We start from the raw sequence: 24,704 nt of genomic DNA, 5'->3' as shown, positions 1-24,704 counted from the left end.
TTTTAGTCCATTGCTTCCCATCAAGCCCATTACAGCCTCCAGGCACTGTGAGAGGGAGGTCACAATATGGATTAACTCATCATGGGCTGCAATATACAGATGGGTTTCATCAGCATATTGACCTATAATCCATATTGGTATATAATCTCTTCCAGTGACTTGATGTATATGTTAAACAGAAGTGGAGAAAGTGCCGAGCCCTGTTGGACCCTGCAAAGCAGGGGGTGAGGCTGGACCTCTTGCTTCCTATGAATACCGACTGAGAAGGAAGTGAACAAGGACAACAAAATGCCCTCCCCCCCTGCAACCCCCAAAGCCACTCTAGAAAGATACCATCATCAATGGTATCAAAGGCTGCTGATAGATCAAGTAGAGCAAGGATGAACAAACTACTCCCATCAGAATCATTGTCATAAAAAGTATGACCATTGCCATTTCCGTTCATATCTAGGCCTGAATCCTGACTGTAAAAGGTCCAAATAATCTTGTTTCATCAAGGAAACTAGTAGAACGCTCACAGTAATGTGGTGTTAACAGTTGTTTCATATACTCAAATATGGTTTTTATCAGAGGTTTATGAATTGCAAATCATTTGTTTCTTAATGTCAGAAAGAAAGTACTTTGTTATTTTCTTTTTGAATCGAGTTCAAAAAGGAGTTAAAGGAAAGTCCGGATCTAAAAGTGATACCAAGTTGTAATTACTTCTAGTTGCCCTTCTGCTATCTTCCTTGCTTTTTTTGAGGGTCTTAGGCATTGAACTGGAACTTCTATTTGTAAATATTTTTTGTAAATTACTGTCCTGAGAAGAAGAGCCACATTAAAAAAAATGTGTAAGATGAAGTACTGTAGTTTTTAAAGTATAAGACGTACCGGAGTATAAGATGCACCTTAGTTTTGAGGGATAAGAAAAAAATAAGAAAAAAGCTAATTGGCAGGTGGATCTGAGTCCCAGAATACCCCCAATCAGCTGTTCCAGAAGTTAATTTTAGCAACAGGTTCCTTGGTTGTGAGCTCTGTGCCTTGCTTTTTTTCTGCCTCAGAAACTTCTGAAACTCTGTTTCAGAAAAAACTTCTTTTTATGCCTCTGAAAGCTTCTGAAACAGCTTCAGAATAAAACCCTCTGAAGCTCTGTTTGGGGGCTTTGTTTCTGAAGTTTCATTTCTGATGCTTTTTTCAGCCTCTGAAATCTCTGTTTGAGAAGCTGGACAGAGCTACATTCGGAGTATAAGATGCACCCAGATTTTCACCCTCTTTTTTGGGGGAAAATGATGCATCTTATACTCTGAAAGATACGGTAATTACTTGGCAGAACTGGAAAAAAATGAGAGAAATTGAATAAGTCACAAGTTTTCTGACAAGTTGGGTTAATTAATATATTTTCTTTTACATACTAGTGTATCAATTTTATGTATATATGCATCACATTCTTATGGAAGCGTACAGACCTAAACTAAAAAAAGAGATTCTTCTTTCAATCACAGGCCTGCAATTGTTGTGCTTCTTATGTCAATGGTAAATGAGAGACAACCATTTGTCCTGCGCTGTGCTGTCCTTTATTGCTTCCAGTGTTTCTTATACAAAAACCAAAAAGGGCAAGGAGAAATTGTATCAACTCTTCTACCTTCAACCATTGATGGTACGGTATTGGAAAGTTAAATTCCTACTTCTAACTTTAGGTGTAAAAATACATGATTATGGGGTAGCAGGAGGGAGGAAAGTTCTACTCACTTTCAGGAGGCTTATCCTTATAAGTGGTAATTGTAGAACTTTCCAGTTATGTTCATTTGCAGTTGCTCCAGAAACAAGCTTGGCATTATTGTAATAACACATTAAATGGCATAATAGATATATGATTGGATGCTTCTGTAAGTTGTTTGAAAACCCTTCTGCTGCTTTAATGTTATAGAATAGTTTTTTTTTCTTATATGTGAAGCCCATTTCACTTAATCCCTTTTTGATTCCAGAAATGGCAATGATATTTTAACAAAATAAAGTATCAGTGAGCAGCATTAGACTCTCCTAGCAATTTTCTTTGGAGTTTTTTCCCATTACCTGCTGTGCTGAAAAAAATAACTCATATTAAGAAATCATTAACAAACACAATAATGATACATAAGATTATCACATTTACTGGTAATTGGCCCTATCTAAAATAAAATTCAACTTAGATAAAAGTAAGGTTTTACACTTAGGCAAGAAAAACCAATTACCGTATTTCCCTGAAAATAAGATCCTGTCTTATATTTTTTTTGAGCCCTGAAATGGCCTTATTGCCATGCACTCAAAAGCCCGACTGGGCTTATTATCAGGGGATGTCTTATTTTGGGGGAAACAGGGTATATAGGTAGCTGAAACTTGGCTCAGTACCAATAATTATGACAGATATCTTGGAATCCTAGAGGACAATCACTTAAATATGAGCCAACAGTGTGCAGCCAAAAAAGCCGGTGCAATCCTAGGCTGCATTTAGAGCGATAGATTCAAGATCACATGAAGTTCTACTACTATTTAACAAAGCCTTAGTAAGACCACATTTGGAAAATTGCATCCAATTCTGGTCACCACAATATAATAATAATAATAATAATAATAATAATAATAATAATAATAATAATAATAATAATAATAATAATAATAATAATAATATTATTTTAATTTGTATACCGCCCTTCTCCCGAAGGACTCAGGGCGGTGAACAGCCAAATAAAATACAAACAAAAGCACGCACAATATTAAAAACAACCCTTAAAAAACTTATTCAGTTAGTCAGAAAATTTAAGATACAAATTACACCCTATAAAATTACAGAAATTTAAAACCCATTAAATTAAATTAAAATTTTAAAAATCAAGCTAGTCCAGCCATACAAAATAAATAGGTTTTAGGTTCGCGGTGAAAGGTCGTAAGGTCAGGTAATTGTCGAAGTCCAGGGGGGAGCTCGTTCCACAGGGTAGGAGCCCCCACAGAGAAGGCCCTCCCCCTGGGGGCCGCCAGTCGACATTGTTTGGCTGATGGCACCCTAAGGAGTCCCTCTCTGTGGGAACGCACCGGTCGCTGGGAGATAGAAGACGGCAGTAGACGGTCTCGTAAGTATCCCGGTCCTAAGCCATGGAGCGCTTTGAAGGTGGTAACCAATACCTTGAAGCACACCCGGAAGACAACAGGTAGCTAGTGCAGTCTGCGCAGGATAGGTGTTACATGGGAGCTCCGAACCGCTCCCTCAATAACCCGCGCAGCCGTATTCTGGACTAGCTGGAGTGTCCGAGTGCTCTTCAAGGGGAGCCCCATGTAGAGAGCATTGCAGTAGTCCAAGCGAGAGGTAACGAGAGCATGAGTGACCGTGCATAGGGCATCCCGGTCCAGGAAGGGATGCAACTGGCGGATCAGGCAAACCTGATAAAAAGCTCTCCTGGAGACGGTCGTCAAATGTTCTTCAAAGGACAACTGCCCATCCAGGAGCACGCCCAAGTTGCGCACCCTCTCCATCGGGGCCAACGACTTGCCCCCAACAGACAGCCGCATCTGCAGCTGACTGTACCGGGGTGCCGGCATCCACAGCCACTCCGTCTTGGAGGGATTAAGTTTGAGCCTGTTCCTCCCCATCCAGACCCGTACGGCTTCCAAACACCGGGACAGCACTTCAACGGCTTAGCTGGGGTGGCCTGGAGTGGAAAAGTACAGCTGCGTGTCATCAGCGTACAGTTGGTATCTCACCCCAAAACCACTGATGAATATAAAAAGAGGTTGAGACTTTGGGAAGAGTACAGAAAAGAGCAACAAAGATATTTAGGGGGCTGGAGGCTAAAACATACGAAGAACGGTTGCAGGAATTGTGTATGTCTAGTACGGTGAAAAGAAAGACTATAGGGGACATGATAGCAGTATTCCAATATTTGAAGGACTCCTAGAAAGACGAGGAAACTATCTTCCAAACCACCAGAAGACAAGAAACAATGGATAGAAACTAACCAAGGTGTTCTGTCCCCCTCCCCACCTCACAGAGAAGACGCAGAGACACATGTCCCACACTCATTTATATTTACAACAGACCCGACTTTCTGTAGGGATGACAGACTTGGCAGCAACAGTGCAAAGACCTGCCAAGTTTCGAGTTCTTTATCTCTTACGGAGACAGAAGCCCACGTGTCCAACATCCGTTGCCAAGAGCTCACAGAAAAATCTTTTGCACAGTTCAGGCCTTTTAACTCCCAAACGACTGATCTGCAGTTCACACTTGGTAGCTTTTTGTCCGTCACAAGGGCCAGATGGCAACTCCACCCGCTTTTATCCCCTGTGGGGTGTGGCTCAGTGACTCAGCAATCTCTGGGCCTGCCACACCTCTTCCTTTGCTGCACACGCTTATCTTTTTGTCGTTGTCTCGGGTCAATCCAAGATTGATCTTCAGCAGCTTGAACCTGAGGCGGTGCCAGGGAGGGTCCGGGAGAGGGAGGTCTTGTCAGCTCCTCCTCCTGGCCTACAGCTGGAACCTGGGGTGGTGCCAAAGAGGAGGGTCCTGGAGAGGGAAGCCTTGTCGGCTCCCCCCCCCCCATCACTCTCAGAGTCCTCCTCCTCCATGAGGACAGGCTCGGGGGCTGGAGTCACAACACAAGGAGAGAAGCAACGTAGAAGTAAGGAGAAATTTTCTAATGGTGAGGATAGTAAACCAATGGAATAGCTTGCCTCCAGAAGTTGTGAAAGTTCCATCACTGGACATTTTTGAAAACAGACCGGACAGCCATTTGTCCAAAATGGCATAGGTTAGTGTTGACAGGGGGGCAGAGGTCGGCCCCGAGGCGCCTCACTTGTGGGGTGCCGCAGGGGTCGATTCTCTCGCCCCTTCTGTTTAACATCTACATGAAGCCGCTGGGTGAGATCATCAGTGGTTTCGGTGTGAAGTACCAGCTGTATGCGGATGACACCCAGCTGTACTTTTCTACACCGGACCACCCCAACGGTTATCAAGTGCTGTCCCGGTGTCTGGAGGCCGTCACGGGTCTGGATGGGGAGAAACAGGCTCAAGCTCAATCCCTCCAAGACAGAGTGGCTGTGGATGCGGCATCCCGGTACAGTCAGCTAAATCGCGGCTGACCATCGGTGGCGAGTCACTGGCCCCGATGGAGAGGTGCGCAACTTAGCGTCCTCCTGGATGAGCGGCTGTCTCTAGAAGATCATTTGACGGCCGTCTCCAGGAGAGCGTTCTACCAGGTTCGCCTGGTGCGCCAGTTGCGCCTTTCTGGACCGGGAGGCCCTATGCACGGTCACTCACGCCTCGTGACGTCTCGCCTGGATTACTGCAACGCTCTCTACATGGGGCTCCTTGAAGGGCATCCGGAGGCTACAGTTAGTCAGAATGCGGCTGCGCGGGTGATAGATGGAGCCCTCGTGGCTCCCGCAACACCCATCCTGCGCAGGCTGCACTGGCTACCTGTGGCCTTCGGTGCGCTTCAAGGTTTTGGTGACCACCTTTAAAGCGCTCCATGGCATAGGGCGGGTTATCTGGGACCGCCTACTGCGACCAGATACCTCTCACCGACCCGTGCGCTCTCACAGAGAGGGACTCCTCAGGGTGCCGTCAGCTAGGCAGTGTCGTCTGGCGCCGCCCAGAGGAAGGGCCTTCTCTGTGGGGCTCCGCCTCTGGAACGAGCTCCCCAGGACTCCGTCAACTTCCGGACCTTCGAACCTTCCGTCGCGAGCTCAAGACACATTTATTCATCTGTGCAGGACTGGCTTAGATTTTAAATTTTATAGGGGTTTTAAATTGATTTTAATATTTATATTTCTATTTTAAATGATAGGGCACTGGAATAAGTTTTTTAAAGATTATTTTAATTTTGTATACTGATGTTTTATATGCCTGTAAACCGCCCTGAGTCCTTTCGGGAGATAGGGCGGTATATAAATTTAAATAATAAATAAATAAATAAATAAATAAATAGTGTTGGCAAACATTTTTGGCACCAAGTGCCAGAAATCGGAAGAACAGCCGCCCCTGGTGTGTATGCGCGCATTGGGAAGATGATCTTCTGGTTTCCAGTGTGCGCATGCGCACTGGACACCTGGTCTTCCGGTTTCTGGTGCGCATGTGCGTGTGAAGACCAGCTGGCCGGTGTGCAGTATAAAATCCTGCTGACAGCAGACCAACAACTCCTGCATAGCTGCCCAAAATAGGTCCACGCATTTTTTCCCCACCATTTCAATTGGCTATACTCTGAAGCCTCCCATCAAGGTCAAAACATTCCTGCATTAGATAATCTCTCAGATATTTTCAAAAGCTTTATATAGGTGAACATGTCTGAAATAGTCCTGTCAATAAATTGACTGCTTATTTTACAGCTACTGGAAATTCTGTCTCAGCTGGCCAACTTCTTTGTGGAGGACTCTTTTCTACAGATTCTGTTTCAAATTGGTGTGCAGCTGTAGCATTGGCCCATGCTTTGCAAGAAAATGCCATTCTAAAGGAACAGCTGCTACGGGTACAGCTAGCCACTAGTATTGGAAATCCTCCAGTGTCCTTACTTCAGCAGTGCACTAACATTCTGTCTCAGGTACAGCATAATGAACCTGTAACTTTCATACCCCTGAACCATTTTAAAAGTGTCCATAAAGAAATATTCTTTAAAAAGAGAGTTGTTATAAAATATGTTGATTATTACATTTACTATTACAGACACAAACTGTTGCTTTTAATATATAGTGTTTTCCGTTAATTGGGGATAGAACTAATGATTAGAATGATCAAAACTAATTGTTTGCTGGGATATAAGTAATGTCTGTGCCTAACATATATGGAAATATGTGGAAAATAATAGTGTGGTGTGATTGCACTGAATTCGGACCAAGAAGATCCAAATTTAAATCTGTCCTCAACTATGGAAGCTCTGTCAGTCCAATCTATCTCATAGAACTAAAGAGAGGAAATATTGGAGGAGTGTTTGTTATGCTTTGAATGCCATAAGGAAAGCAAAAGTATATTGTAAAGAATCAGATTGTAAAGACTCAGAAATGCATGTGTAATCTGATATATATGGTACATTCTTGAAGGAAGTAAAAACTGAAATAAGGGACTGAAAGGTAAGGCAAAAATAGTATGTGCTTTTGTTTTTTTCATAATCAGAGCAATGGTAAATATTTGAACTGTGAATGTAGGAAGCCAAGAAATAAATGTGTACAAAAAACCTTGGCCATTTATTGAGACTACATGTGGGCTTGCCTTCTTATGAATTTATCAATAATACAAAATACCAATATAAATGGTCTTTACATCGACTTTCAATCCTTTTGTTATTAGTTTGTAGAACATGCTATGCTTCAAACAATTGTATACACAAACAAATTGTGTATACATTTAGGATGGAGGAAAATGATTTCTCTTGCATATTTTTTAATACAATAAAAATATTTTTTTTCCTTCAGAGCAGCATGGAAAATTGTTATGAACCTTATTCCATTGTTTGTATGCAAACAGATTTGAAAACAAATGAGTAGGTAATTAGATTTAAATGAAGTAAAATCCCTAGAAACCAATCAAACCTCATTTGGCTGATGTTAAACTATATATAACAACAAATTTCAGTATTAATTTTTCATTTCATTCAAAAATATTTGTTCTGAAAAGGAACTGCTATTGCTATTTGGGTTTTTTAAAAAAATGTGTACACTTCTATGTCATCCATATACATAGACGCAGACTTGTTCAGATTAATGAAAATCGAAAATAACTTACTTCTGTACAGTATTGTAGTTATTTTAACATCCTGCAGCATTCCTTTGTAATATTTAATGTATGGTTCACAGGGTGATAAGATCGACAGACGGGTATGTATTGATGAACGCAAGGCGTTCCTTTCATTGTAGCAGGGTCTATCTGCTATCTCAACTTTGCTGTGTTTTATGAATTAACTGTTTGAGGGTGTTTTTTTGTACTTACAGTTTGTGCCTGTTGCTTGGTGTTATTTCTAGTAACAAACTGTCTATCTCTTGGTGTTTTTGGTGACTGATAAGGGAAACATGGTTGCTATGGGTGCTTTTCTTTCTCCCAAGAGTCCTTGCATAACCAGTGGGTACTAAATGTAGTTTGACTTCTTTTGTCTTCTTTTAGTGTAAATTCAGTATTTGTTTTCTGCAAAGTTTAATGAGTACTTCCTTTCTGTTCATAACCAGATAGAAGATTTAAAAAAATTTAGGTGTTTCCAAACCATGGTATTTCAGACTAGTGTTCATCCTACTTTTAATTAAATTATTTTCAGATTAAATTTTGTTATTAGTTTGTAGAACATGCTATGCTTCAAACAATTGTATACACAAACAAATTGTGTATACATTTAGGATGGAGGAAAATGATTTCTCTTGCATATTTTTTAATACAATAAAAATATTTTTTTTCCTTCAGAGCAGCATGGAAAATTGTTATGAACCTTATTCCATTGTTTGTATGCAAACAGATTTGAAAACAAATGAGTAGGTAATTAGATTTAAATGAAGTAAAATCCTAGAAACCAATCAAACCTCATTTGGCTGATGTTAAACTATATATAACAACAAATTTCAGTATTAATTTTTCATCTCATTCAAAAATATTTGTTCTGAAAAGGAACTGCTATTGCTATTTGGGTTTTTTAAAAAAATGTGTACACTTCTATGTCATCCATATACATAGACGCAGACTTGTTCAGATTAATGAAAATCGAAAATAACTTACTTCTGTACAGTATTGTAGTTATTTTAACATCCTGCAGCATTCCTTTGTAATATTTAATGTATGGTTCACAGGGTGATAAGATCGACAGACGGGTATGTATTGATGAACGCAAGGCGTTCCTTTCATTGTAGCAGGGTCTATCTGCTATCTCAACTTTGCTGTGTTTTATGAATTAACTGTTTGAGGGTGTTTTTTTGTACTTACAGTTTGTGCCTGTTGCTTGGTGTTATTTCTAGTAACAAACTGTCTATCTCTTGGTGTTTTTGGTGACTGATAAGGGAAACATGGTTGTTATGGGTGCTTTTCTTTCTCCCAAGAGTCCTTGCATAACCAGTGGGTACTAAATGTAGTTTGACTTCTTTTGTCTTCTTTTAGTGTAAATTCAGTATTTGTTTTCTGCAAAGTTTAATGAGTACTTCCTTTCTGTTCATAACCAGATAGAAGATTAAAAAAAAATTAGGTGTTTCCAAACCATGGTATTTCAGACTAGTGTTCATCCTACTTTTAATTAAATTATTTTCAGATTAAATTTTGTTTTATTAAGTGATTCATTCTCCTTGATTAGTATTTTCTGCTGAAAATGCAGGATAAAATTTATATATTGAATGCTTTTACATTTTGTAAAGTTTTTTGCTTAAGTTATAAATGAAACAGAAGAACAGAACAGAAAGACAGTTTGATGTAGTGGTTAAAGTGTGCCAGGCTAGAAAGCAAGAGCCCATGAGTTCATGTCCTATCTTAGTCATGAAAACCAGCTGGGTGACCTTAGGGCTGTTAGTCTCTTAGCCTGACTTACCTCACAGGGATATATGGAAAAAATAGGTGGAAGATATGTTGGATACATTTGCTGCATTATTTGTAAATAGTAAAGACAAGATATTAATCAACAAAAATGCAGTTGACAAAAGGCAGTTGCAAAATCTATTGCTAATAAAAAACTATCAGCTATTTAAAGTAAAAAGATGTAAAAAGTAAAGTAAAACCTAAAGTACTTTTTTTAAATATTGAAACCAGATAGAAATAGTCAGGAATAGATTTAAAAAATACAAATATTCTTATTGAGTATAACTATTGAAACATTTACCTGTTAAACCTATATAATCATTTTTATTTTCTTTTTATAAAAATAGCTTCAGATTATAGGGAAACATGAAGATAGCATGTGGCTACATCTTTTTAAAGCAAGTGGATGTTGCAGCTGTAACCTATAAAATAAAAAAGAAGCACAGAAGGGCTTTTTAATCTTTCTTTCACCTTCCAAATGGTTTTAGAAGTGAATGATAAAAATATTGTCTAGAAGTAATTATATTTAGCCTAACAAGTTCTCTCAGCATGATACTAGTGTTTTAGGTGGTGTAATTCCATTGAAGTACACCAAATCAGGAAGCAGTCACCACAAAAGAAAAAAAAAATCTTAGAAATCCACATTATTGCAGTTGGCCACAGTAACAGAATTTTGAAAATCTGGTAGAATTTTTTTTATTCCCTTTTGTACAAGATTCAAAGGAACAATTTTGAATATCTTTCTCACATTTCTGATTTTCAGGCTAAATTTATTACTTTTCACTTCACTTTTTCTGAACATCTTTTTTTTTAGAATAGAATAGAATAGAATTTTATTGGCCAAGTGTGATTGGACACACAAGGAATTTGTCTTGGTGCATATGCTCTCAGTGTTACATAAAAGAAAAGATACGTTCATCAAGGTACAACATTTACAACACAATTGATGATCAATATATCAATATAAATCATAAGGATTGCCAGCAACAAGTTATAGTCATACAGTCATAAGTGGAAAGAGATTGGTGATGGGAGCTATGAAACGATTAATAGTAGTGCAGATTCAGTAAATAGTCTGACAGTGTTGAGGGAATTATTTGTTTAGCAGAGTGATGGCCTTCGGGAAAAAACTGTTCTTGTGTCTAGTTGTTCTGGTGTGCAGTGCTCTATAGCGTCGTTTTGAGGGTAGGAGTTTTTTATATTATGATGACTAAAACTGGATGCAGTAATCCAAGTGTGATCTTATAAAGGGTGGTCTCTGCATTATAAAGCAGTACTAAAGCTGCTAGTATAGTATCATGTGACCTTGATATTATTCCTCTGTTGATGTAGCCTTCGGCTGTGTTGACTTTTGGCAGCTTTGGCATACTGCTGGCTCATATTTAAGTGGCTGTCCACTAGAATTCCTACATCCCTCTCACAATTACTGCTGTTGAGTCACCTCTTCTAAACTTGTGCATTTAGCTTTTCTTACCTAAGAAAAGAAATACATGTAACATCTTATTTTTCTCACCACCAAATTATATTTTGTTGGATAGGATCTACTGTTGAAATCTATCAAGATTCTTCTGGATCCCGAGCCTATTTTCTAAAATCTATGCTAAGGCTATTCCCTTCAGTTTGGTGTTCTCTACAGATTTGATGAGTTCCTCTTCTACCCTTCATCTAAATTGTTTAGGAAGATTTGAAGAATACTTCCTGCCATGTAGATGTCATTCCCTTGAGGACCTCAAATTGAGTGTGGTTGATCAACCAGTTACAAATTCATCTGGTGGAGATTCTATCTATCCTACATTTTGCTATCTTACTCAGTAATAGATTTGTGGTCTATATTATCAAATACCTTACTGAAGTCCAAGTAAACTATGTCCACAGCAATTTCTGGTCCAGTAACTTAGTCACTTTGTCAAAGAATATAATAAGGTTTATCTGGCATGATTGATTTTTGACAAACCCATGTTGCCTTCTGGTAATAACTTTGCTTGTTTCTGGATGTTTGGTGATACATTGCTTAATTAACTTTTCCAGAATCTTCTCAGGTATCGATGTCATGCTGATTGGTCTGAAATTTCCTGGGTTTATTTTTTCCCCTTTTTTGACTTGTATTCCTAATCTGTCTTTTGTGGTACTGTTATTGTTAGGTTGGATTATTTTTTTCCTTTTGTGGAAAAACATGCAAAGAATAAATTAAGCAAATACAATTTCTCCCTGAATCCCAATATTAACTACTTGCTTCCTTGACATTTTTCTTGTTTTTTACACATTGATAAATATATATACACATACACACACATACATACACGTAAGAGAGAGAGAGAGAGTGTGTGTGTGTACATACATACCTATTCAAGTTTTAGTTTGTTCCGAACTTTAATTTGTCTTTCAGTTTATCAAAGAGTTCCTTATGCAACTATGCTGGTTTCATCTGGGGTCTCTTTTATTTTTCTTTCTCAGTGATACTGTTAGACTGGGCTTTTACACTCTCCTTTTTCAGAGATTCTTGAGTTGTTTTTCCGTTTGAAATTTTCATCCTTCCCAAGTTCTCTAAATTTGTTAAAATCTAAAGTCTGAAACATTAGTATGACTTTGCGGGTGCCCGGGTTATGTTAAATTCCAACATGACATGGTTACTTTCCCCCAGAGTTCTTGCAGTATCAATCCCTTCTGTCATTTCATCTCTGTTACTAAAGATTAAGTCCAGTATAGCTGACCTCTAGTGTCTGCCTCTGCCTTTTGGGTGAAAAAGTTGTCTCTTAGGTTTGTCAGGAACCCATCTGATCTTCCACTTGGTGCAGAGTTTGTCTCCCCATAGATGTTGGGGTAGTTAAAATTTCTCATTATTATTCTAGTGTGCTTCCTGCACATTGTAGCTATGTGATTAACAGAAAGTTTGTCTATTTCCTCTGATTGGTTGGGTGTCCTATAGTATACAGATATGGCAGTATCATTACTTTTTCCTTTTATATTAACCCAAATGCATTCAAGAAGATTTTCATCCTTTTTAAAAATTTATATATACCAGTAGGTGTAGTTATTTCTTCTAAATGATGCAACTCCACTTCTTCTTTTATTAGGTCTATTTCTTTTGAACAATTTAAACCTTTCTACCTGTATATTCCAGACCTAGGTTTCATCCTACCAAGTAATGGAAATAATGTCATACTTGCCCTCATGTACAAATCCTCAATTTAGGACCAGAATTTTGGCCAAAATTTCCATAGCTAAGGAAGATGGTTGTTAAGTGAATTGCATCAATCTTACTCTTGACACAGTTTTGTCTTGTTGTACCATAAATACTGTATGGATCTACATAATAAACTTATTATTCCTTTTAAATATTTTTTCCGGGTGACCAGATGAATTCCTTCTCATCTTTTTATTTTGAGAGAGACAGCCTGCTGTATGCATAATGTAACTAAATTTTGTGCAGCTACACACAGAGTGTAGCAATAGACAATAAGGATATACTGTATATCTGGTAATTCAGTTCCCTTTCTATCCTTGATTCATAATCTTCCTTTTTAAAATCATATTATTCTGCTATGGTTTGTGTTATTTTTAATGTGGAATTCTTGGTGCTCTCTGAGCTTGGTTGTTTTCTTGCAAAAGTTTCATTAGCCAACTTGATAACATCTTCAATAATGCAGTATTAAATTATTATACGGTCTTGTCTTTTTAGTTATATAGAAAGCTTGAACAAGGCAAAAGTAGGAGAGTGGTCCCGTCAGTGGTGGACTGAATTGTAGCATTCACAGAATCGCAGCAATATGTGTTTGGTTATTATTTTATTTATTTATTTATTTATTTATTTGATTTTTATACCGCCCTTCTCCCGAAGGACTCAGGGCGGTGTACAGGCAAATAAAAACAGACAAGACAATATTATATAAAATACAAGATTAAAAAACTTATTATAATTTGCCTAAAAATTTAGAATATATAGAAACTAAAACCCCATTTAAAATTAATGATAAAAACTATAAAATCCATAAAATTTAAGCCAGCCCCGCGCGAATGAAAAGATGTGTCTTCAGTTCGCGGCGAAAGGTCCGAAGGTCAGGTATTTGGCGTAAACCCGGGGGAAGTTCGTTCCAGAGTGTGGGAGCCCCCACAGAGAAGGACCTTCCCCTGGGGGCCGCCAGCTGACATTGCTTGGCGGACGGCACCCTGAGAAGTCCCTCTCTGTGAGAGCGTACGGGTCGGTGGGAGGCATGTGGTAACAGCAGGCGGTCCCGTAAGTACCCAGGCCCTAAGCCATTAGGTTGCCTATTATAAAAGTTGTGTAGTAAGCCGGATAGGATTGCTACTACACAATAAAGTCAAGATTTACTTTCATCCAACCTCCTTTTCTAGCTGATAGCAATAATCTCTAGCCCACTCTTCATAATAATTTTCTTTTCCAATTGCAGATACTAAGGATGTACAGTTCTTATCAGGTTACCTTGATATTTTATTCCTGATTGTTTTTTCTGAAAATTTATTGTATTTCAATTTTCTCCTAGGCCTGTGCATCCCTCATTTTTAGGGAATGGTTTTGATTGATTGATTGTTGACTTTGAAAATTATGAATCAAAATATGGGGCAAGATATAAAAGTGATGCAAACAGAGATAACATTTGTTTTTGTTTTTTCCAGGGAAGCAAAGTGCAGACAAGGGTTGGATTATTAATGCTGCTTTGCACATGGCTAAGCAATTGCCCCATCGCTGTCACACATTTTCTTCACAATTCAGCAAATATTCCATTTGTATCCTTTTAAAAGAATTACCATTTAATGCTTCACTGTAGTAAATTATATAATATTTCAATTGAAGGAGAGAAGTGACAATTCACTAAAAGATATGTTTCTTTCAATGATGTAGCAAATGTTTGCAATTTTGACATTTATTATTATTAAAATATCTCACATTTATTTATTTATTTATTTATTGTTTATATTTATATACCGCCCTATCTCCCAAAGGACTCAGGGCGGTTTACAGGCATTTAAAAGCAATAAATACAATTCTAAAAACAATTAAAAAACTTATTCAAAAGCCTAATAATTAAAAATATAAAAAATTAAAACCCAAGTTAAAACCCACAAACTAAAAACTAACTCAGTCCTGCGCAGTTAAATAGGTATGTTTTAAGCTCACGGCGGAAGGTCCGAAGGTCCGGAAGCTGACGAAGTCCTGGGGGCAGTTCATTCCAGAGGGTGGGAGCCCCCACAGAGAAGGCCCTTCCCCTGGGCGTCGCCAGACGACATTGCCTTGCTGACGGCACCCTGAGGAGTCCCTCTCTGTGAGAGCGCACGGGTCGGTGAGAGGTATTCGGTAGCAGTAGGCGGTCCCGTAGATAACCCGGCCCTATGCCATGGAGCGCTTTAAAGGTGGTCACCAAAACCTTGAAGCGCACCGGAAGGCCACAGGTAGCCAGTGCAGTCTGCGCAGGATGGGTGTTATACGGGAGCCACGAGGCTCCTCTATCACCAGCGCAGCCGCATTCTGGACTAACTGCAGCCTCCGGATGCCCTTCAAGGAGCCCCATGTGAGAGCATTGCAGTAATCCAGGCGAGACGTCACGAGTGCGTGGTGACTGTGCACAGGGCATCCCGGTCCAGAAAGGCGCAACTGGCGCACCAGGCGAACCTGGTAAAACGCTCTCCTGGAGCGGCCGTCAAATGATCTTCCAAAGACAGCCGTTCATCCAGGAGGGCGCCTAAGTTCGCACCCTCCATCGGGGCCAATGACTCGCCACCGATGGTCAGCCGCGATTTAGCTGACTGTGCGGGATGCGGCATCCACAGCCACTCTGTCTTGGAGGATTGAGCTTGAGCCTGTTTCTCCCCATCCAGACCCGTACAGCCTCCAGACACGGGACAGCACTTGATAACCGTTGGGGTGGTCCGCGTGAAAGGTACAGCTGGGTGTCATCCGCGTACAGCTGATACCTCACGCGAAACCACTGATGATCTCACCCAGCGGCTTCATGTAGATGTTAAACAGAAGGCGAGAGGATCGACCCTGCGGCACCCCACAAGTGAGGCGCCTCGGGGTGACCTCTGCCCCCTGTCAACACCGACTGCGACCGGTCGGAGAGATAGGAGGAGAACCACCGATAAGCGGTGCCTCCACTCCCAATCCCTCCAGCCGGCGCAGCAGGATACCATGGTCGATGGTATCGAAAGCCGCTGAGAGGTCTAATAGGACCAGGGCAGAGGAACAACCCCTATCCCTGGCCCTCCAGAGATCATCCACCAACGCGACCAAAGCCGTCTCTGTGCTGTAACCAGGCGGAAACCGGACTGGAGCAGGTCTAGATAGACGGTTTCATCCAGGTGCAGGGGAAACTGATATGCCACCATACTCTCTACAACCTTCGCCGCGAAGCGAAGGTTGGAGACCGGACGATAATTACCTAAAACAGCCGGGTCCAGGGAAGGCTTCTTAAGGAGGGGTCTCACCACCGCCTCTTTCAAGGCGGCCGGAAAGACGCCCTCCACCAAAGAAGCGATCGTAATCGCCTGGAGCCAGCCTCGTGTCACCTCCTGAGTGGCCAGCACCAGCCAGGAGGGGCAGGGTCCAGTAAACACGTGGTGGCATTCAGTCTACCCAACAACCTGTCCATGTCCTCGGGAGCCACAGGGTCAAACTCATCCCAGACAATGTCACCAAGACCACCCTCGGACGCCTCACCTGAGTCACCGCAATCTTGGTCCAACCCGTCCCGAAGCTGAACGATTTTATCGTATAGATAACCGTTAAACTCCTCAGCACGTCCCTGCAGCGGGTCATCCCGCTCCCCCTGGTGAAGAAGGGAACGAGTCACCCGGAACAGGGCGGCTGGGCGGTTATCTGCCGACGCAATGAGGGAGGAGGCGTAGCAACGCCTCGCTTCCCTCAATGCCACTAGGTAAGTCCTTGTATAGGACTTCACTAGTGTCCGATCAGCCTCTGAACGGCTAGACCTCCAGGAACTCTCTAGGCGTCTTCTCCGGCGCTTCATCCCCCTCAGCTCCTCGGAGAACCAGGGAGCCGGTTGGGACCTGCGCCGGGTCAGAGGCCGCAAAGGCACGACACGATCTAAGGCCCCCGCCGCGGCCCGTTCCCAGGCCGCAACAAGTTCCTCAGACGTGCCGTGAGCCAGACCCTCAGGGAATGGCCCAAGCTCCGTCCGGAACCTCTCCGGGTCCATCAGGCGCCTGGGACGGAACCAACGCATCGGCTCCGTCTCCCTGCGGTGTTGGGTGGCGGTCAGAAAGTCTAGGCGAAGGAGAGAGTGATCTGACCATGACAAAGGTTCGATGACTATTTCCTTTAAGTCCAGATCTCTCAACCACTGACCAGAGACAAAAATCAAATCGAGTGTACCACCCCCAGTGTGGGTAGGGCCATCAACTACTTGCGTCAGGTCCAAGGCCGTCATGGAAATAGATAAATAGATTTTTACTTTCCTCTGTTAAAATTGGCACGCTGCATGTTTCTGTTATGGTATAATAACTATTTCATTAAATTTGCTTTGATTAAATGAATAAACAACTGATTGTTTTGCAGTTAAGTTATAAAGATAAAAACCTGGCTCAAGACAAGCTGATGTTGAAAAGTTATATTAGTTCTAATTTAAGAGAAGAAGCCCCCATGAAGTCTAAAAGCTGTAGCCAAGTTGATAAGTATGTTTTATGAAAGAAGGAAAGCCACTTGGTATTGGTATGGAGTCATTGAATGAGATGGGTGGCCATAGAAATTGAATAAATTAACAAATGAACAAACAAACAGATGTTAAGATACCTGCATTGACATGGCCATTCAGTCAAAATAAATCAAGGAAATTGTTACCTTTTTACTCTAAAATGTGATGCAAAGAAAAGGATTTGAGTCTCTAGCATCCTTAGCCAAATATGTAGCTAACAGGACAAATAGCAGAAAACCTTGGAGAAGAGGAGCAGCTGGTTCAAGGATTATGTGCTCTATTACTAGGAATCTCCATTTATTACAATGACAATTCACTTGAGAATTATAAAAAGTGAGTATATTGGCATTCATATTGCATTTAATATATTTTGCATTGTATATACTGTATTAGGAAATAGATAAGCTTTCCTTATAAATTAAGGCAAATACATGCTTTTTTATTATTTGTTATAGACTTTATGGCCCCAAAGGTTTGAAACTGAAAAAATGTCATTCGAATTAGAGGCTGAGTTTCTCCGATGATATTTAAGAATACTGTTGGCTTGAAAAAACAAAATAAGACATAACTATTTTTTAAACTATTGTTTAGTTTGTCTTCTCATTGTTTCTAATATTCTGAAATTGCTTGATTTTGTTTTGTAATTTGTCTCAATTTATTTCACACTGAAATCGATTTCTCTACAAGATCGGAAGGCATCTTCTTTTCTTCCTCATCATTTTGGCTTATTGCATACTATTTACCTTGTAATCTTCTTTTTCTCTATCCTCTATTTATTAAAGAGAACTATAAGATTTTGAGAGGCAGGGATACAATTAAAAAGAGGATTTTTTTTCAGCTAGAATTATTACATAATTTTGTTTTCCTCTTTAGAGAAAAACTAAAGCAGCTTATAGAAAAAAGGATTGGAAAGGAAATTTTTATTGAGAAATTGGGATTTATTAGCAAACATGAATTCTATTCCCGAGCAGCTCAGAAACCACAGCCAAACTTTTCTAGCCCTGATCATATGATGTTTGATCATGAATTTACAAAGCTGGTGAAAGAACTGGAAGGTGAGCCTTATTACATCATTTCTCCTGATTTTATTTGTTTATTTCTTGAAGTATTACATTTGAAAAAGGAGAAAGTACATTTTACCAGCAGTTCTAATTCTTTTTTTAACAAAAATCTTGTGCCATCAAAATCAATAATTTTATATAGATTAAATGTATACAATTTCTGAAAATTCTGATGAAAATTCAGAGAAAAAAATAACAGATAAATTATACATTCACAGCCTTTATTATTGCACCATGTAGAGAGAAGAGGTCAATTTCTTATTTTTAAAGAAGTATTAAGCAAAGTATATAATTTTTAAAAAGTTTGTAACCAATGGAGGTGTAGATTTCTGGATACAATGAAATGTAGCATCTCTTCATTCATTTTTACCTGCTTAGGACCATTAGGCTAGCAAAAAGTTAATTTTGAGAAAGGAGGAAGAAACCATTTACTTTGTGGCAAAATAAAGTAAATTATACATTACAGATACATAAAGAAGATTAATGTTTCAAAAGAAACTGAAAACCAAGTAGAGAAGAGGAGACACTAGAGCTCAGAATTCAAATGTTGCCATATGAAACAACTCCATAGTCTCATTTTCTGGGTTCCTTAGCAGGCTCTGCTTCTTCTGCTTCATTTTTCATGGACTTCTGAAATTTTCACTTATTTTGAGATAAACCTTTTGCATATTTGTCTTATTTCATGATTTGATACGAATATTTTGAAACAGCAATTTTCTTCAAATGTATAGTTTGTGAGGGGTTTTTTTTTCATTTTCGGTTTTGGGCAGAAGGCTTGAGAAAAAATGGTTTGTTCTTTCTGAGGCTTTCATATTTCTCCACAGAAATCTAGAGTATATATTCTGCTTGTGATGTATTATTGTACTACTATTTATTAAACTCATTTAAATTTGAAACAATTGTGGAGAGTTAAACTCAGTGGGAAATTGGGGTGGGTGGGTGTTAAACATTGCAACAGGATTGGTTAACCCACAACAAGATTGAGAAATGTTTCCTGATCCATTATTTATTGAACATTTTTTTATCAAACTCTCTTTTTTTCCATTTTAAAGTAATGATATTATTGGATAAGAATATTTTTAGCACAATAAAGAAAAAATCTGAGCGATTAAGAAATACTGAATAGCCATTATCAAGTTAATGAAAAGGCACCCTTTAAACTATGAATCTTTATAGTCATCTAGAATGCTACAACATTTCACTTAAATTGTCTAATATTACAAATAATCATTTTACAGGAGTTATAACAAAGGCAGTTTATAAGTCAAGTGAAGAAGATAAAAAGGAAGAAGAAGTGAAAAAAACTTTAGAACAGCATGACAACATAGTGACACATTATAAAAATGTCATTAGAGTACAGGTAAATAATGTATCTTGTTTTAAGTGAATTGTATTTAATCTCAGGAATATTGTGCATATTTAAAGAAGCATATCTTAAGCCCAAGTTACACATTATATTGAAGAGAAGTTTAACTCATACATATCCAAAAATGTGCAATGCAGCAAAAGGCACCTTTTGATGATAAATTTGGCATATAAGTTAATACTTTCCCTTATTCATTGTAATTTCAATTCTGGCAGGCCTGAGGCTTGTCTTTTATAAGTGACATGTTGTAAACTTGTATATTAAATAGCATCAAATAACTATCAATTTAATAGATCTCAATTTACGACATGTCAACGTATGGAATAAAATCTGTCCATACACTGTCCATATACTGAAATCTCATTTGCTTCTTTATTGATGCATAAAATTTATGGAATTGACAAACTGCCATTGTAATGATTTCTCACTTTAGGAAAATGTCATTGAGTAGTGAAGCTGCCAGTCTCAATTATGATCAATAAGTGAGGACCCCTTAGATCTTCTAAACTCTCTCCAGAATTACTTTTTGGAATATCCTCTTGACACGACGAGGACCTGACCTCTTATTGCACAGATAGACCTTGACTTATGCCTACAACTGGGCTGAAACACCTATCCTAAAATTCAGACTGTGTCTGAATTTATGATCTATTTTGCCTCATTCATTAAGTGAAGCAATTCTGGCTTCCCCCATTGACTATGCTTGTCAGAAACCAGCTGGAGATTATGTGACTCAAGGACACTGGAATTGTCATAAATACATGCCAGTTACCAAGCATATGAATTTCCTTCCCATGAGCATAGAGATAATCACAGAGATGCAACAAACATAAGTAGGAGGATGAATTATAAATAATTTTTTTAGTGCTGTTATAAACAGTTGCTACATCTTAAGTTAATGAATACCTGTAAATGGTAGAAGTAGTGAAAAACTTTAGAACAGCATGTCAACATAGTGACACATTATAAAAATGTCATTAGAGTACAGGTAAATAATGTATCTTGTTTTAAGTGAATTGCATTTAATCTCAGGAATATTGTGCATATTTAAAGAAGCATATCTTAAGCCCAAGTTACACATTATATTGAAGAGAAGTTTAACTCATACATATCCAAAAATGTGCAATGCAGCAAAAGGCACCTTTTGATGATAAATTTGGCATATAAGTTAATACTTTCCCTTATTCATTGTAATTTCAATTCTGGCAGGCCTGAGGCTTGTCTTTTATAAGTGGCATGTTGTAAACTTGTATATTAAATAGCATCAAATAACTATCAATTTAATAGATCTCAATTTACGACATGTCAACGTATGGAATAAAATCTGTCCATACACTGTCCATATACTGAAATCTCATTTGCTTCTTTATTGATGCATAAAATTTATGGAACTGACAAACTGCCATTGTAATGATTTCTCACTTTAGGAAAATGTCATTGAGTAGTGAAGCTGCCAGTCTCAATTATGATCAATAAGTGAGGACCCCTTAGATCTTCTAAACTCTCTCCAGAATTACTTTTTGGAATATCCTCTTGACACGACGAGGACCTGACCTCTTATTGCACAGATAGACCTTGACTTATGCCTACAATTGGGCTGAAACACCTATCCTAAAATTCAGACTGTGTCTGAATTTATGATCTATTTTGCCTCATTCATTAAGTGAAGCAATTCTGGCTTCCCCCATTGACTATGCTTGTCAGAAACCAGCTGGAGATTATGTGACTCAAGGACACTGGAATTGTCATAAATACATGCCAGTTACCAAGCATATGAATTTCCTTCCCATGAGCATAGAGATAATCACAGAGATGCAACAGACATAAGTAGGAGGATGAATTATAAATAATTTTTTTAGTGCTGTTATAAACAGTTGCTACATCTTAAGTTAATGAATACCTGTAAATGGTAGAAGTAGAATAGTTTAGTCCTTGATACATTTTTTATTTTACCATGTTCCAGAGAATCCCCAAAACTATTTTTATCTATAGTGCACTAACCAAATACAATTGTTCAGTTTAGCATCTCAGTTAGAAATCTAGTAAAAGATTCAAGGTCCCAGGCATAATTAGACAGTAGATCTATGTTAAATAAATGGATGCAAACTTAATTTTGTTTCTTTTTATTTTATTTTAAAGGACCAGGAGCTTGAGGAATTGAAGAAACAGATAGAATCATTTAAAATTCAAAATGAACAATTGCAGACAGCAGTTACGCAACAAGTTTCACAAATCCAACAACACAAGGACCAATATAACCTCCTTAAAATACAGCTAGGTAGTAATGCTAATAGTATTTTATGTTGTGTTTCCTGAGGAATAACTTGCAGGCCATGGTATTTAAATTGTGTTGTGTTGCATATATTTTCAACAGCTCAAGAATGTGGTGAATTGGCAGTAATCATTAACAGATAATGGACTATTTAAGTACCTGGAGTCAATCTCAGAGTTTCATCAAGATTATCATTTATAAAGTGGGAATATTTTTTTCAAGAAACCCCCCAAAAAACAAAGGGAGGTATAGTGGTGGAAAGAAAAGTTTAGACAGATAAATTAAACAGTTGCTTTAGCTGATAGCACCAGTTTGGACCCACAGTGCCATCCCTCCCCACTTGCCTTAGAAGCTAAGAAATTTATTGTTTATATTTCACTGTCAGCAGCTAGTAATATCTTACTTAACATTGTTCAGTCTCAAAACTTAAGCAGGGTTGAGCTTAATTAGTTTAAGGATGGGGAAACCAGTTGACAATTCCCGGTAGGTTTTACAGGAAAATTTAAAAAGCATTCTAACAGAAGACAGTAACCATCTGATTTTTGTAATCCTGCTAAGAAAACTGCAGGAATATTATGAGCTTGAAAAGAAGGCATCTTTTCCTTTATTTTTTTTCTTTTCCTTTATCTTAGTTTCTATCAATCAGTTGATCAGCTAATAAATCTGATACACCAAAATATTTCTGTAATCCAACTCTTGTGTATTAATCTTTTATTCATATTATATATAAATAGTCCTAAGAATCTTCCATGCACATCCACTTAAACTCTTAGAGAAGGTATCTTAGAGAATCAGAATATCTCTCTCCTTCCCCTCCCCCATTTAGTACATTTCTAAGCATTTCAGCAATTACCAGATACTGACCAGTAAAATAAGTTATATAAAATATCGATATTTCAAAGTTTTGCCTTAAGGAAAGCTCGTTTCAGAAATGAAATGTTTAGAACAATATTAAATATCATTCTTCATGATATATTTATTTGTCCTGTTTTATTTACTATTTTATCCTATTTTTTCTGTTTCCATTACTCTGTCTGACAGTCAATAAATAGTTTTCTGATACAGTTGTCTAATTTTAGTTCTGCATTAATTTCCTAGTGGAATTGTAATTTTGAAATACATTGAAGAAAAAATGTTTTAATTTTCTATCTGAAATGCTAGAAGTTAATCATTTTATAATATGCTTAATAGGAAAAGACAATCAACATCATAGTTCCCACAGTGATATGGCTCAGATGAATGGTGTTCAATCAGAAGAAATCAGCAAATTGCACATTGAAATGGAAGAATGGAAGCATAAACTGGAATTACTGCAAGAACAGCTAAGGGAAAAGGATTCTTTGATTGAAACCCTGGTGAGCAGTAAAGTTTCATTCTCAGTAATTGGCTTCCGATCTGGTCTGAAACCATCAGTTTTTCATGATCAGATCTAAAAGGTTGATTAAGAAATTGTTTCCTTTCTTACTCCCAAATCACAGCAGACCATAATTCCTTCAAATCAGGGGAAAAAAGTATATCCAAGTAGTACATTTTTATTCTTTCTGTTGGGGATGAGGAGCACCTAGACCACAAGCCTAAATACAGCTTAAGAGGGCTGCCTTTCTAAAACTCTTATTAATCTCAAAAAGAGGTTCCAAAGCATGGTTCATGAAATAGTTGAGCCATATAATTGCCAGATACATAATTTATTAAAGGTTGTTCCCTACCTTAGTCAGTTTTTACAGGTAACTTCCCTGTGACATTAATGATGTAATCATTGATGTTCTCAGGAGGTTGCCTTGATACCTTGATCGTTATGTACTGAAAGTGCTTTTTCAAGAGGCAACTAGACTTTCTGGGTTTTTTTCAAAGATGTTTCGCTTCTCATACAAGACGTTTCTTCAGCTCTTTAGGACATCCATGGCCTGGATGACTGAGGATCTCCACAGATGATCATTACGTACATTTTAAAGAGATTTCTATAAAACCTTCCTATTTTATTATTTTGATCACAGCTGCATTTTTTTTAATATTTGTCAAAACCAGGACAACAGTGCTGAAAAAATTGGATTGATATATATTAGCTATTATGGACATTCTTTTAAGATGTAGACCTTTAGAATTTAAGTAATATGGTGATTCAGAGTCACTTGCTCTCCCACTATGGAATTGCCCCTTTACTAACATCAGCAGTATAGGCTATTTGAAGATCCCCCCCTCAGAGGTTCATCTGTCTATCACAGCTTCCCCTATAAGGCTTCAAGAATAGAATGCTTTTCCCAAAGGAATATTTGTATATTGTCCCAATATTTAAGGAAAATGGCAAAAGTCATTTTTTTTTTGCCATACTTCCATCTATTTATTTTTATGGCATATCAGATTTAAATTCAATTGATTTTTTTCATGTTTTATATTTTATATACTGTTGCAGTTACTCTAAATCAGGGGTATTACAAGGCCCTGCAAACAGCAAAGGACTGGCCCGCAGTGCTTCTGCCAGTGAAAATGAAGCTTGGGAGGGCCATATTGGCCCTCCCAAACTCTGTTTTCACTGGCAGAGAGGGTTGCAGGAGGCCATGGCAACTGAAACTCAGGAGCCCATTTTCACTGGCAGAACACTTGGGCCACCATAGGTGTCCCCATCACGAGTGACATTGAGCTGGCTGTGCCCACCCTGGTCACGCCAAGCCCGGCCTCCCAAGATTAAAACACAAAACAGTTTACTGCCTTGGCAGTGGTTTAAATCCATAAAATTGAAATCTGTGTCTAGAAGCAATAGAAGATGTGAGATAACCCACCAATTTTATATGACTATTTTCATTTCATCAGAAATAAATTGGAATCCCGGCAAATAAAGCCTTATTTTTAAAAGCTG

The 24,704-nt window shown here is 38.5% G+C and overlaps 1 protein-coding gene across 6 annotated transcripts in view; it reads left to right on the top strand.

Moving 5' to 3' along the window:
• The window catches only part of USO1 (USO1 vesicle transport factor), a 61,731-nt gene that overhangs the window by 25,717 nt on the left and 11,310 nt on the right, over positions 1 to 24,704 (top strand). For 5 of the 6 annotated variants that reach the window (XR_009154849.1, XM_058180447.1, XM_058180446.1 and 2 more), the window contains 9 exons: positions 1,482 to 1,636; positions 6,334 to 6,545; positions 7,795 to 7,815; positions 14,117 to 14,227; positions 17,366 to 17,484; positions 18,025 to 18,206; positions 19,451 to 19,572; positions 21,718 to 21,856; positions 23,042 to 23,205. Coding sequence is in view for 5 of the 6 variants with exons in the window: in XM_058180447.1 (XP_058036430.1) it covers positions 1,482 to 1,636; positions 6,334 to 6,545; positions 7,795 to 7,815; positions 14,117 to 14,227; positions 17,366 to 17,484; positions 18,025 to 18,206; positions 19,451 to 19,572; positions 21,718 to 21,856; positions 23,042 to 23,205 (1,225 nt within the window). In the remaining variant the exon portion in view is untranslated. The remainder of the gene's footprint in view (positions 1 to 1,481; positions 1,637 to 6,333; positions 6,546 to 7,794; positions 7,816 to 14,116; positions 14,228 to 17,365; positions 17,485 to 18,024; positions 18,207 to 19,450; positions 19,573 to 21,717; positions 21,857 to 23,041; positions 23,206 to 24,704) is intronic. The other variant, XM_058180448.1, reaches the window with a different exon arrangement.

The sequence above is a fragment of the Ahaetulla prasina genome, chromosome 4, assembly GCF_028640845.1.
Source record: "Ahaetulla prasina isolate Xishuangbanna chromosome 4, ASM2864084v1, whole genome shotgun sequence".
Classification (NCBI taxonomy): domain Eukaryota; kingdom Metazoa; phylum Chordata; class Lepidosauria; order Squamata; family Colubridae; genus Ahaetulla; species Ahaetulla prasina.
The sequence above is the reverse complement of the archived record's forward strand: the minus strand, read 5'-3'. Positions and strand labels throughout refer to the sequence as shown.